This window comes from Malus sylvestris, chromosome 14 (genome assembly GCF_916048215.2).
Source record: "Malus sylvestris chromosome 14, drMalSylv7.2, whole genome shotgun sequence".
NCBI classification, from domain to species: domain Eukaryota; kingdom Viridiplantae; phylum Streptophyta; class Magnoliopsida; order Rosales; family Rosaceae; genus Malus; species Malus sylvestris.
Window position 1 is genome coordinate 28642672 of NC_062273.1, and position 14756 is coordinate 28657427.

General features: G+C 35.5%; 2 protein-coding genes across 4 annotated transcripts; one reads left to right on the forward strand and one right to left on the reverse strand.

Annotated features, from left to right (window-relative positions):
* Positions 1–2129: 2129 nt before the first annotated feature.
* LOC126599805 (uncharacterized) lies at positions 2130–5632 on the reverse strand. 3 transcript variants are annotated; one of them, XR_007615238.1, is made up of 7 exons: positions 5325–5632; positions 4727–5208; positions 4260–4607; positions 3779–4153; positions 3391–3611; positions 2688–3044; positions 2130–2579 (listed from the first exon to the last, which is right to left on the reverse strand). XR_007615238.1 is itself a non-coding variant. In XM_050266255.1 (6 exons), the coding sequence occupies exons 1-6, from the start codon at positions 5468–5470 to the stop codon at positions 2796–2798; spliced, it is 1815 nt and encodes a 604-aa protein (XP_050122212.1). In that variant the 5' UTR covers positions 5471–5632; the 3' UTR covers positions 2130–2795. The 3 variants fall into 3 exon arrangements, 2 of the variants coding, with proteins under 2 accessions (XP_050122212.1, XP_050122211.1); XM_050266255.1 differs by having other exon boundaries at positions 2130–3044; positions 3391–3605; XM_050266254.1 differs by having other exon boundaries at positions 2130–3044.
* A 6467-nt stretch (positions 5633–12099) lies between these two features.
* On the forward strand, positions 12100–14610 carry LOC126599806 (protein CUP-SHAPED COTYLEDON 1-like). Its single transcript, XM_050266256.1, has 3 exons — positions 12100–12417; positions 13117–13382; positions 13693–14610. The coding sequence occupies exons 1-3, from the start codon at positions 12264–12266 to the stop codon at positions 14386–14388; spliced, it is 1116 nt and encodes a 371-aa protein (XP_050122213.1). The 5' UTR covers positions 12100–12263; the 3' UTR covers positions 14389–14610.
* The last annotated feature ends 146 nt before the right edge of the window (positions 14611–14756 follow it).

Consider the following 14756-nt stretch of genomic DNA (forward strand, 5'->3'; position numbering starts at 1 on the left):
TCTTGTTATTTGATTAGAACAAGTTGAAATGGATAATCAACCAAAAAAGTATAAAAGTATCTGCACTGTTTGAACAACTCTTTAGATGATGCAATGAGTCTTTAAGATAAGTGAGAAATTCAGTAAAGCTGTTTTTTCTTTTTCTTTTTATCGAAAAAGATTTAGTAATGTTGTTTTAATAGGTCATTTTTCACATCGAATATGACCATGTGAGATCAAAATATATAGAATGTTCAAATTTTTATAAGGATGTGATATCTACATACTATTTTTTAATTCTCTCATATCATTTTAATTTTTGACCGTCGGATCAGATGAATTGAAGAAGATAAAAGGATAAAATTAACAAAAGATGTGGGAGAAATAAAAAGGAATATGTGGATAACACACCCCTTTTCATAAAACATAATGTACAAATAACATGATCAGATTGTCGTAACCATATTTTTTTTCTTAAAGTGGTTCTACACCCAATAGGCGAAATGCAATTCGTGGAGCCATGAAAGTGCCACAAACTACACGAACGTGGTTTTGAGTATGTTACTTTGCCAAACCCGAATTTGAAAACTATTGGCCAAAGTTTAAGGAAGCATATCAAAGTTTGACGACAAAAAGAGGGGGTCAAAAAACATGGCAGATGATAGTTAATTAGATTCCGATGGGTTAAGGCTTGCAGAAATGGCTAATTGCAAAGGAACCTCAATGATTCCAATCCAAGTTGGAAAGGACAGACATGTCTGTAACACACAGAATGGAAGTGGGAACCACAGCTCCATACCCTTTTCTTTATTTTCAATTCTTCCACATAGCACTGCCCTGGGGATGTTCATAAAGTTAGGAGAAGGAGTTACATTTATTTGGAATGAATACACCGTTACGTTGAAGTAGTGTGTTATAAAATAAGAGCAATATGAGAGGAATAAACTGTTTAAATCAAATTTTATAAATCGTATAACGTGGTTATTAACGATTGAATTATTACTTAAGTGTTGCTTAACATGTTTATTTTCTATTGGTGAAACATCACATAATTTGCAAATTTGGTCTACTAGCATTACTCGTAAAATAAAGATATATGTAAATTTTTGTTCATATGTAATTGTTCCATGATGGGGCATCATGTAACAATGTACCCCGTGCTATGTATGTTGTTTTAGTAATACACCTTTTTTTGGCAGGATCATCATCTTCACTACATCCTCGATTCAAACTCTCCATGCTCCCGTTAATGAATATTAGTGTAGAAAATCTCTTGTACTTAAAAAAAAATGTTTAATTTGGTTAGTATTTTCATGTAACAATGTACCATGTGCTATGTATGTTGTTCTAGTAATACACCTTTTTTCTTTTCAGGATCTTCATTTTCACTGCATCCTTGATTCAAACTCTACACACTCTTGTTAATGAATATTAGTGTAGAAAATCTCTTGTACTTGAAAAAGAAGAAGTTTAATTTGGTTAGTATTTTCATCATTATTTAAGGGCCTGATAGGCCTGTACAATGTCTTGGGTAGGCTTAAGCACGGCCCACTAAACTAGATTAAGGGCCTGGTAGACCTGTCTCTCTGTGTTTGAACTCGATCTTCTGCGCAACGCCAAATCCAGAGAGAGATGATGTTTCAGAAGACAGGCAGATGGTGTGCCCGGGGACAACCTTGGCAACCAATAGTTTGGTAAGTAGTTTCTCAAGCTTTTGTTGTTATTTTTATTATTTCAATTTTCTGAAATATAGGCTCAAGTCATACGAGCCATATAAAGAGAGATTGGAATTCCCAAACCCTAGTATGTATTATACTGTTAGTTAGCAAACAAAACAATGATTGATTATAATTTATATGATAAATTAAGGAGAGTGACAGGGTTGACGGCACAAATTCATACGGCTGATATCAAATTATTGTTGCGTATGAACTATAATCAAGTATCTGTTACGATTAACATCATGTGCACAAGACTAACTTTAGCAGTTCTAATTGTAATGGATTAAGGAACACATTCTTGTTTTGATGTTGTAGTGACGAGATTTTCAAATATACTCCGAGCTATGTTATACTACAAAATTTTCAGCAAATGATTTCTATGACATTCACATTTGAGATTATATTTTAAATTTTTATGTGGTAATTAACTGAGTATAAAATGAATATATTTCCTTTGCCCAACTACAATAGTCAATGGGACATTACCTTTAAAAAAAGTCATGAAATCTCAATGTAGCTCCACCCTCCAGATACAAAAATCTTAAAGATGTTGTTGATTTATTAGACTTTATTTCTTTTTTTCATCCCCCAACTAAGTGGGTCCTAAACCCTAAATTAACCACAAATATATGATATAACCCTAATCCCTTGAGTGTACCATGTGCTACCTTTTTTATTCCACCTCATCTTCATCATGTGTTTGCAGCAGCCTTCATGCTATTCTTCCTCTTCAGTCTTCTCTTCTTTTGATTCAGCTCAAGTCCCTGCTTGTAGATAAACCCTAATTTTTTCTTAAAAAAGCTAAAGCTAAAGTTCCTCTTGTCTCTATCTCTTTATGTTCCTTGTCTCTCTCATAACATTCTTTCCTGGATTCCAAATCTTCAAAGTCCATGTCACCTTCATGTGCTTATTACTTTGATATGTAGTTATAGGCTCTACCTCCATAACATAATATTATATATTAGAGTGGTATTTACAAAAGGGTACCTGCTGCTGCTGGGTGGGTAGGATATTCATTCATTCTTTGTGCAGTCATGCATGCACATTCATGTCACGATGTCTAGTCATGAAAGCAACACAATGGTGGTACGTGGGTCATTGTGCTGGGAAGAAAAGTGGGGACGAATCTCTTTGGTATCTTTTCCCATCCAGAACTCTCACTTTGCTCATCTTTGCTTCGCACCAATGTAATTGTTCTGCATTTAGGTCGGTCATTCTCAAAACCCTAGACACCAATTTTAGGTCAATTAGACCCATCAGTATCTCCATCTCTTCCTCCACCTTCAAGCTTCGCTTTCTCAGGCATTTGTGGGAACGTCGAAGATCTTTGATTTTCATCTTCTTCTGCTCATGAAATTGGGAGAAGTAAGAATATATTCAGAAATTATTATACATTAACTTAAACGGACGGGCATTGATATTGTTAAGAATGTATCAATCACATGTTGGTACACTTTTACAACAGTAATATTGACATTATTAATAACATATCGACAATCAGTTTTTAATAAAGTACTTACATTCTGGACTATATTTAGTATTAATATTATCGATATTACTATTAACATATCGACTGTCAGTTCTTTAATAAAGGATGGACTTCCGATTCTAGACTATATTTGGTATAGTAATAAATAATTATAACATAACATAATCAAGAATTGTGATACACACACACACACTAACTTACTTTTTGATTGACTTTCTTCATCAGATGGAGAAGAGTGGGATCAACTGAACCTTTTCGTTTTCTTTTGAACATGGATACTAATTTCTGGCAGGGTTTTTCCTTATCAGCTTTGAGAAAATCCATGAACGTTCGGATTCCGTCTTCCATTATCATTAAAAATGCAGCTGATGAAATTTTTGAGCCAAAACCTTCGTCCTTTTCATGCTCACCATCTTCTGAAACTTAAGACATAGAAGTCATGCATTAGTTAATTAACTTTGTTTGATCCCTAGACATTTTGCATATCTTTGATACAACTTTAAAAATCCTATCATGTAACATTGATCAAATTGTTAAAGAAAAAGAGTGAATTAAAAGAAGTTAAAGTACAATTCCTCTGCAGATGTACCTCTATATTCTGGCACTTGAAGTAACTTTGGTGCCAAAAGCCTCATCCTAGCATAAATCTCTGGCCTCCTGCCTTGCTCATAAGGCTCATTCTCTACATATCTTCGTAGAAGCACTTGAAATTGCTGAAATTGCTGTGCTAATTCGCCAGGAACGCCGGGATCAATTTCACGTCGTGATGCCCTTTTTTGCTCAAAATTCTTGTAGTTCCAATTAAGTGCTTCCCATGTTAAGCAAATTTGTGCAACGTAAGCAGCCTCCAGCTCATGATAAGGGTTGTGACGTACATCAGGCGGCCTTTTTGTTGCCATAGAGATTCTATGAACTATCCTTTCCGAAATTGATCTTGGACAAACTTGAATAGACTTAAGTGATTCTAAAATAAAAATATAGCATGTGTAATGTCAGCTTAAGATATTAATAAAACAAATCATTACAAAAAGGAAGAAAATATAGCTAAATTAAACTAAATTTAGAATTACCTGTTTCATGGAGCTTTTGGGCACTAATTCTGTCTAAGAACATCATTTCTTCATCATACTTTTGGAAGACTGTGTAAGACTCCCATTTGGGGCAGCTTCTCCGGGACGAGGAAGAAAAAGGATCTTCAGTGGCAGAATCCCTGCAGTTAATTGAGCTTCTCCATTCAGAAGAGCTCTTAGAAGTTGATCCAACAGTTGAGTCACCAAAAATTTCATCCTCTTTATTGTCTTGAACTTGGAACTTCTTGTTCTTCAATTGTGATGGCCCGTAAACAACAAAATTTTCGTCACCGGATAAATGCGTCTGATTTGCCCTATTGATTTCAGTATTGTGTTCATCACAATTATCTGTATGATCAAATAACATAAGCAATGTCAGGCTGCAGATAGTACAAGTATTAGAAGTACATCATGTGACTAGCTAGCTAAGTGTAACAAACTTTGGTGCTTGCTATAATGTGACATACCTTCACCATTTTTGTCACTTTTATCTAGTTCTATAGTTATCGGAGATGTGGACCACACTCGATCATTCGCGACAGAATTGAGAACTGAAACTGTTTCTTTCACTGGGATTTCCTCCACGCCTTGATCTTCATATTCAGATTCTGAGCCTTGTGGTGACTCATGCAAAGATTCATCTTGGCGTTCTTCAATTATTAAGCTCTCCCGTGCGCTAATGAATTGGTCTTCGGAATTTTTTTTTTGATGATGATGCTGAAGGTTATGGTTGGGCAAAAACCTTAATGATTCGTTGCCGCGTATGATGTCAGCCACCAGATCATGATCATTTATGGTTCTGCAGTATTGGTGACTATGAACATGAAACTGCCTTTCTTCGTCTTCTTCTTCGTCTTCTTCTTCTTCTTCGTCTTCTTCTAATTCTTCTTCTTCCTCCTCCTCCTCTTCTTCATCCGAAAACACGTAGTCTTCGCAACCATTCTGGCTTCTGCAATCCAACAAATAAATGCATACAAAAGGGTGACGATTTAAGTAAATTAAAGAAGTAAAACACAAAAGCGAGCATGCAGTTAAGAACTTAAAACTTAAGGATATAATTAAAACCTTGGGAAAATAGGGTTGCTGCCGACAAAGTAGAAGAGTTTGAAAAGAAAAATGGAGGAGACGTAGAGGAAGAGGAGGAGGAGGAGGAAGGAGGAGGAAGTGTTGTTGAAGAGCCTAACAAGTGCTTCCTCAGCTGAACATGGCATTTTCTTCTCCAAAAAATGAGTTTCTATGGAGCCTCTCTCGTAGTCTCTCTCTGTCACAAAGCACAATGGCAAAATGGGAGTAGTACTTGAAAAAAGTTAAAGCCTTCGCTTTGGTTTGCTTTCATAAATCTCTTCCTGTTGGTCGAAATGGTTCGTTTGATTTCCAAAGAAATGTCTCATGTATCCTCCAATATTGCAAGTGCCAACTTTACCTTATATATGTTCCATATTAATAATTAGATATAATTATAAATAAGTAGCTTAAATTGTCTATTTTATAGTAAAAAAATACTTAAAACGCTATTTGAAAAAAAATAAATTCTTAAACTCAACTATTATTGCAACTATTGTTAACATCATAGAAGTAAAAAAAATCTCTAAAGTTTGATTCGTAAGTATTTCTCACTAACACCAACAGCTATTGTTGAGATTGCACGAACTTTTTCTTCTTTTTTTCTTTGAGTAAATTGCTTATGAAAATCTATTCCTAATTAGGTAGAAGTAGAAGGTCAATCCTATGAAAATAGTTCTCTCGCATGTGCTCACATTGTGTGAAACAAATCGTGATCCTATTCTACAAGAAAGGGGCCTATGCCATATCCAAATAAACAAATATAACTAGAAACAAAAATAAAAGGAAGAGACCAAAACCAAGCCACACGCATTGGTAGACATGTGTGCATGCCACTTTTTATAAAGAAGTATTAGGATAATATTATTTCCAAACAAAAAGAAGTTGAAATAAAGTAAATAATTTCAATTAGGTAATTACAGGGAAAAAAAAGGATATGACATAAGTTTCTGGACAAGGTTTTGGTCAGATAATTAGGTTAGGCTTGAAGGTATTAGTATTCTTTGCCTCCTATAATATATAAAGAACCTTTTTATAAAGCTATAAATTAGAGGTGGTGTCAATTGGAGCTTCTCTTTTGGAAATCTTCTTAGTTGTTTCTTCTTGTCTTTAACTTTGCCACTAAGATTTCTGCAGACATGTTTGTCGATCCAATCAGCGGTTGATTACTTGATCAGGCACGAATCAAATCACCAGAATATAAAGCACTAAACTATGATTTGTATTAATTAATTAGTTTACAATGGACCGAGTCTTTTTTTTTTTTTTACAAACGATATTATCCGCACTAAGGGGTTGGAGAGTGAGTGCCTCACAATGGGCTAGCAATAATGTGGTTCAAGTTTGCGTTTGGCGAGAATCGAACCTAAGACCTCCCACTTACGAGGTAAGAGGAATACCACTAGATCGTAGTACTAAATGACTACAATGGACTGAGCTTTTAACTACAACTTCGTACCTTTGTTTGACAAGCCCCAAAAACATCAATTCCTAAAGAGATTTTTAACGTGGACGGAAATACGGGGTGATATGTCATATGTTGTTCTACAAATGGAGGGATGTGTTTTTTTTTTTTTGGTCATGGGATTTTTTTTTTCAAGTGACATATATATGGCGTATGTGTTTGTGTTCCAACTACATTGAAAAATTTCTCCAATTCTTGATTCCCTAATGGTAAATACATTCCTAAATATAACTCAGAAAATTCTGTTTACACCCAAAGTTGTCTCTAGACACACAATTTCTTTGGGTACCCCTAATTATTTTTAAATTTCTTTGGACACCCAAACGCATTTAAGAATATACTAGAACCTTTAAAAAAGATTTATTAATTTGAAAATTCATAAATAAAAAAATGAATTTTTTTAACGGCCAAGCCGCCATTGGAGAGGGGAGAGGCAGACTCGGGAGAACCTTGAATGCACAAGGGTTTTCAAGGAACGTGTTTGGGCCTAAATCATGATTTTGGCAGAATTGAGTTTCGGTAGTCTCGGCCCAGAAGTAAAATGCATTGTTGATGGAGTAGCCGACTCTCGGGGTAAGTTAGAGTTGTTGAGATTGAGATGTTTTCTAATACGTATCAGAATATTCTAAAGATTGAAGATTGTGGTTGGTGGGATGAAGAATGAATCAGTCGCATAATAAGTTTAGGTTCAGAGCTTTAATCGAAAGGGTGAGACTTGGTGCTACAGTTTTGGCGGAAAATTATTCTGAACATATTCAGAGAATATGCTGAGGAATTGAAATATTATCATAATATTACAACTCGGCATACTTAGGCATCAAGAAAATTTGTTCCTATAAATACGAGAGGATTTGCAATGTAGAGATCTCTTCAACTCAATAAACAACTCAAAACGCTCTACTTGAAAACCCTCACTCTCTACACGAAACCCTTCTCACAACCCTGAGAAAAATACTATCCTAACCCTCTTATCAACACAACTTCACTTTCGATAAGTAAACATCAGTGCATTGACAACCGGCGAAATCTTCAGTTTGGATAAGTAAACAACGCTGGAACTTGAAAGTTGAGCGATATAGAAGCATCTTCAGTTTGGACAAGCAAACAATATTGTTTCTAGTTGGTTGGTTATCTATGTCGGGATCACTTCATTAGCCCTGACAAAGTGAGGTGTTTTATGATCGGTTACTCTCAGGTGCACTTCTTAGTTTAGTATTCAGACGGCCGAACTACGTTGACCACAAAGACACTTATTTTCTTTGAGTATCTTTACCCGTATAGCCTGACATTGATAAAAACAAATACAAAATTAAAAAGAGAAAAGAAAATTAGAGTTTTTGACGGCCAAGCCGCCATTGGAGGGGGAGGGGGGGGGATAGAGGCTAGAGAACACCTTGTATGCACAAGGTTTTCAAGGAACGTTTTTTCCTTTTTAATTTTGAGTAATTGCCTGTTGTTTTGGCTATGGACTAACCAGAGAGAGGGCCTTGCAGTAGGATTGAGAAGAGGAGGTCGGGCGATTGGAGTGAGTAGCAGTGGCTAAGAAGGCTATGGTGTTCACTGTTCAGCTATGAAGCACATAAGGGCTCCTTTAGGACCACCACCACCATTGGATCAATTTTGAGAGAGAGATAAAGATGTATTGGTGGATAGGTGGTTGGATGCTGTAGGATGGACTAGCTGGTGGTGTCATCAGGTAGGGAGGAGGCGCCAATGGAAGATCATCATCACGTCTTCTATTTTCTTTTTACAAAAAATAAAAAAATTATTAACACTTTTGTTAATAAATTGTTATTAGATAGAGGGGCTCCTACATGTAGAAGGGTAAAACTGTCTTGAACTCTTTTTTAAGAAAATTGGATGTCAAGAGACAATTCTTGAGTGTAAACAGAATTTCCCCATATAACTCACGGAAAGCTCCATTGCATGATTCTATGAAGGGTAAAACTGTTATGATTTATCATTCTTCTACTTTTAAACTGGACAACATTTCTTGTTTCTTTCTTTCAACGTAGCTTGGATGTAGTGAGTTATCCAATTCAGTTCAAATTAAGCATCAATAAATTTTGGTAATAAGTAAAAATGGAGGGAGTTTCGATATTGAAAGAGAGAGATAAAGGAGATGTATTGGTGGATAGGTGGATAGGTGGTCGGACGCAATGGGGATGGACTAGTTGGTGGTGTCGTCAGGCAGGGAGGAGGTGCCAATGGAAGATCACCATCACGTCTTCTTTCTTCTTTTCACAAAAAAAGAAAAGAAAAAAAATAACGCTTTTGTTAATAAAAAGTCTTTTTAATAAAATAGGAGGGAGTTTCGAGCTTGTAATTTAAAAAGGCATCATAAAGTAAATTTTCAAACCAAATGCAGTGGTCTAAAAAATATCGCCTAGACAGTTGCCCACTGCCACGATTAATTCATAGAAGTTTAAAAAATAAGAAATGACATTTAGATCTGCCTAGGCGTCCACCTAGTCAGCCTATAGATCTGCCTAGGCGCCCACCTGGTCGGCCTAAACTTGCCTAGACACCCTCTTAGACCACTTTTGTCTCGACTCACATAGACAAAAAATAAATAACTTTCAATTTTTTGCATTTTATTTTTTCAATAAATCATAAGATATTTGCTGGGTACTTAGATAAACGTTCATTATATATATGCTTGTTCTCAATGTTTTCAATATATTATAGTACTTTATAACTTATGTGTCATTTTATTTTGCAATTTATGTATCCTCATATAATTATGTATTTGTTTAAGTATAAATAGACATTTATTTATATGTTATATAATAAATTTAAGGGCAAAAGACTGTTTACTACCCTTATGTTTCGTGGTTTTCAACATTTAGTACATCAAGTTTTTTTTCGTCCCAGAGTCATACCTAAAGTGTAAATTTTGGGACTGTCTCATACATCCATTAGTCAAATTGTTAAGTCTGCCGTTAACAGTGACGTGGCGCTCATGTGGACAATGACTAGACACCACGTGTCATCCACGTGAAAATTAAAAAAATATATATATATATATATATTATAAAATAATAAATAAATAATTTTTTTTTTTAAAAAGGTTTTTTTTTTTTTCTTCTTCTTCCTCCTTCCTTTTCCTTTTCTTCTTCTTCCTTCTTCTTCCTCTGAATTTGGGTAGCAGATTCGTTTTTTTTTTTTTTTTTCTTCCTCTTTCTTCTTCTTCCTTCTTCTTCCTCCTTCTTCCTTCTCCTTCTTCTTCTTCTTCGAATCTGCCCAGTTTTTTTTTTTTCTTCTTCCTCCTTCCTTCTCCTTCTTCTTCTTCTTCTTCTTCCTTCTTCTTCCTCCTTCTTCGAATCTGCCCAGTTTTTTTTTTTTTTTTCTTCCTCCTCCTTCTTCTTCTTCTTCTTCTTCTTCTTCTTCCGAATCTGCCCAAATTCGGTTTTTTTTTCTTCTTCCTCCTTCTTCCTTCTTCTTCTTCCGAATCTGCCCAGATTCGTTTTTTTTTATTTTTAAATTTTATAATATATATTATTTTATAAATTTCCACGTGGATGACACGTGGCGCCCAGTCATTGGCCACATGGGCGCCATGTCACAGTTAACGGCAGACTTAACAGTTTGACTAACGGATGTATGAGACTGTCCCAAAATTTACACTTTAGGTATGACTCTAGGACGAAAAAAAATTGATGTACTAAATGTTGAAAACCACGAAACATGAGGGTAGTAAACAGTCTTTTGCCCTAAATTTAATTAAAATTAAAAAAATACCGCCTAGACACCTAGGCGCTGAATCTCTGACAGCCATGCCTAACGTCTTTTAGAACCTTGACTAAAAGCCACCATCCTTATTTTTTCTTATAATCAAACTTATGCAAAAGGTAACGATACAGTGATCATAGTGTAAATTTCAACCCAAAAATATAATACTGAGCACCCGAGAGAGAGATGTTTCTAGTCTTCTAGAAACCCTAGCATGCAGGAAAGATGGATGTAGTACTACATCAAAAGCTGGAGTTAGGATTGAATTTTATGCAAAGCTTCGAAGACAAAAGGAGGTGAGTGAGTGAGTGAAGAAAAAGATCCAACAGAAACTCTTTAGATACGGTCGTGCGGGTTGGTCACCATTTTAACCACTCTTGGTAAACTTTGTGCACACTGATTATAATTAATTAAATAAATCAGAAACAGAACATAAGCCACACCTATAGCCTGCAGCCAACCATTATATATATATATATATATATGCATTGAAAGATCTTTAAACTGTCAATTAGGCAATATTCTTTGCCATAAATAAACTATCATATCATGCAAACCTCCAAACATGCAATCTAATTAATTAAAATTTGCAGCATATCAAGCAATCTACCCATGATGTATCTGTATATAGGCTATATTTGGTATTATTTAAGATAATAAATAAACTAATTAAACTTCATATATTATAGTAATCAACGAGTTGCAAGGACTTTCACAATCAGAAGAGAGATGATGTTGTTTAGAGTGTTAATCTGATACAGAAATTAAGGAATTATATACGTGTTTACAAAGAGTTGAGTTATTTCTTTGATTGTCAATTGGTTTTATAGTTGTTATTCAATTTTCTTCAATTTTATGGTAGAACATCAACTTCATTTATGATATACTGCTCATTTGCTTCTAATATGTGTTGTCTACATTTTAGACTTAAATAATATCATACATGAAGGGTGTGTTGAGAATGTGAATTCATGTCAAGAAATTAAGGGATTTTACATGTGTTCTTCTAAGGAGTTGAACTTTCTCCTCAACTTGTTTGAGATGTCAATTGATGACAAATGTCGGTAATTTATGATTGGATGAAAAGGGATAATACTGTATAGATTGCCATGTTCCCATTGGACTGATAGTACGTAGTAGTAGCGTAGCCAAGGTTTGGTGGGTAGAAATGGGTGAAGGTTGTTGGAATGGATCATGGAATTAAAAACAAAATACATGAAATCTGGTACAACAAAGACAAAACCTCATGCCTTGCCACTCATCTTCTACCAAATTTTATTTAAAACGACACAATTTTCTTATCCACCATGATTGAATCATTCGTAGTCAATGCCACAGCCGTATGGAGCTTGGTAATAATCTCAAGCCTCAGAGACGACTACCAGAAAATATACATACCCCTCTATTACTTGTTCATGTATAGTAGTAGCTGGGGTGTTTTGGTAAATTCAATTATTTAATTTCATAAGAAAAGTAGTACTTTCCATTTACCATCTTTGTCAAAGTGTTAGCTGTAGTTATCAAAATATAAAAAGAATAATGTGGCTAATGGCTAGGCTGCTTCTTCTTGAAGATTGAGTTTATACAACACAAAGTACACACCATTAATACCTGATCACCTTGAGCTTTACTTTTAAGCTAGCCGGCTAGCATCAGATATCCATACTAGGGTTTCTGCTAGCTGCTTGCCTTTTCTTAATTTCGCATCGAAATCAAATCCACTTGGTTTGTATATCGAATCAAGAATGCAAGAGAGTCTTCCTCCAGGGTTCAGATTCCATCCTACAGATGAAGAACTGATAACGCACTATCTGTGCCACAAGGTTTCCGATGTTAGTTTCACGTCGAAAGCAGTAGCAGTCGTTGATCTTAATAAGTGTGAACCTTGGGACCTCCCAGGTATATGTGTGGTCAGATTATATATTTATATGTGCATCATATTCAACCCTATTCTTCTGTACATCTGCCTTACATGTTTGCCTCTTCCTCTAAATTCATCTGATTATACCTAATTTTCTATGATATTTCATTTCTCATTCCTTGCTTTTAGTAACGATCTTGATGAGATCACAATCTGTATTTCTTGAATTTGCCTTTTTTGAACTTACGCAAGTAAAGCAATCTTTCTTGAAAACTACATGTAATCCAAAAAGGAAGAAAGGATAGTTTGGGGAGCAGATCTAGGCTTAGTAAGTGCACTAAGTTCGAGTCTCTCTCCCTACAATTTGGGTTACTTCAATATAGACTATTGCTTGGATCAAAATGGGAATGAAATGTTCCAATCTCTTCCTTCCTCTCTGATCTGTTTGCCAACCACACCAAATACACAGTTCCCACGACATTTTTTCATATAGTGGACTTTTCTTAGATTTACAGTAGATCTTTTTATTAAAAAAAGGCAAGTAGACCTTTAAAAATTGTTTCACAATATGCATTTTTTCTTATACTAATTTACCAAAAGATATACCTGAATACTATGTTTTCAGTACGTTCTTAGCTTAAATATTCATACTTTCGATAGGAATAATTTTTTACGGTAACGTATTCAAGTGATATATGCAACTTATAGCAAACTAAATTATTATGCGGTTGGTGCAGGCAAGGCTTCGATGGGAGAGAAAGAATGGTACTTCTTCAACCTGAGAGACCGAAAATATCCAACTGGACTTCGAACCAACCGAGCCACGGAAGCCGGCTACTGGAAAACAACTGGGAAAGACAAGGAAATACGTCGTGTAGGTGTGCTGGTTGGGATGAAGAAAACCCTAGTTTTCTACAAGGGGAGAGCTCCAAGGGGTGAGAAAAGCAACTGGGTCATGCATGAATACAGACTAGAAAACAAGCATCCCTTCAAATCCTCAAAGGTACAAATTACTACAGAAGCACAACTATTGGGTCGTTTGAGGCTGTTATCTTAAAACCTCTTCGACTGATAACACTTTTGCTAGAAGTGCCTGAAAAACACTTGGAGGTTCTTCTAAAAAAGGTGTTTTTTCAGAGAAGTCTTCTATTAAACATAAACACTCCAAACTTTTTCTGTAAAAAATATTCATTAGCACTTTTGGCTGCCATAAAGTGCTTTTAGCCATTTCAGAAACAATCTTAAACACTTGGCCTTTATAACTCGATTTTATTATTTATAATTCTTTAATTTGCTACGTTTAATTTATACAGGAAGAATGGGTGGTTTGTAGGGTTTTCCAAAAAAACATTAGTGCAGTGAAAAAGCCACAACAAGCAACAACATCCTCACAGAAGCAGCCAACCAACGAGTCTCCATGCGACGATACGAACTCAATTGTTAACGAATTCGGAGACATCGAGCTGCCAAACCTAAACAGCAATATTAACGCAAATTCATCCAGCGGGTTCAGCAACAATATTTCTTCACCCCAAAGCTATTACAGCAATATTCTTGATCACAGCAAGAACAACATAAACGACGTTACCAACATGAGTTTGAAAATGACTTGGGCAGCAACAGCGGCAAGAGAGGCAGCCGCCAACGCTCTTTCATTGCCGTCAAGCTTGCTAAGTCCCTCGAATCTTTCGGTGAATTCGTTGCTTCTTAGGGCATTACAACTTAGGAGTAGTACTAATAATAATGGTAGTAATTATCAACCAAGAGCTACTAATCATGTTCAAGCTACAGCAGGCACTAGTACTCTAGATTACTCATCATCATATGATAATATCCAGCAGCAAGGAATGATGCCGTCAATGTCTCATAATCACTTTGGATCCAGTACTACTATGGATCATATAAATTCAAATTTCCAAGCTTCTTCGTCGAGTACTAATGATCAGATGATGGAATCGATGCCGCTCCAGCATTCGGAGCAACCATTCAATTTGGACTCCATTTGGTGAAGCTAGTGTACGGCCTGATCCAAAGAATAAGCTGACATCTTGTAAAGTTCAGCATCGTAGCTGTATTAATCCTGAAGTGCTAGTTATGAAACAAATGCAGTACCACAGGGAGAGTAGACTTCTCACATGCACGCACGTAAAGTTCGATAATGCTCCATATATTTATAACTATGTTGGATTAATGTCGAAAAATAATAGGGTTCTTGCCCTAGTTTATGGGTCTGTTAATTATGTTGAAGAGTTCTAGTACTGTTACTTATGTTAGTCCAGATATGATCAATGCATGCTGGTAGGGAAAACTCCCTATGTTTAATTTGTACCCTCTTATATTATGTAAACATCTTTTTCATGGTCAAACATCTCAACAC

Bases quoted from the DNA above. Each gene is read 5' to 3' on its own strand.
- LOC126599805 (XM_050266254.1), bottom strand. From the start codon at position 5,470: ATGCCATGTTCAGCTGAGGAAGCACTTGTTAGGCTCTTCAACAACACT. The intron at 5,209-5,324 runs GTTTTAATTATA...GTTGGATTGCAG, and splicing joins AGCAACCCTATTTTCCCAAG to AAGCCAGAATGGTTGCGAAG. The intron at 3,612-3,778 runs GTACATCTGCAG...CTATGTCTTAAG, and splicing joins TCAAGTGCCAGAATATAGAG to TTTCAGAAGATGGTGAGCAT.
- LOC126599806 (XM_050266256.1), top strand. From the start codon at position 12,264: ATGCAAGAGAGTCTTCCTCCAGGGTTCAGATTCCATCCTACAGATGAA. The intron at 12,418-13,116 runs GTATATGTGTGG...CGGTTGGTGCAG, and splicing joins TGAACCTTGGGACCTCCCAG to GCAAGGCTTCGATGGGAGAG. The intron at 13,383-13,692 runs GTACAAATTACT...TAATTTATACAG, and splicing joins ATCCCTTCAAATCCTCAAAG to GAAGAATGGGTGGTTTGTAG.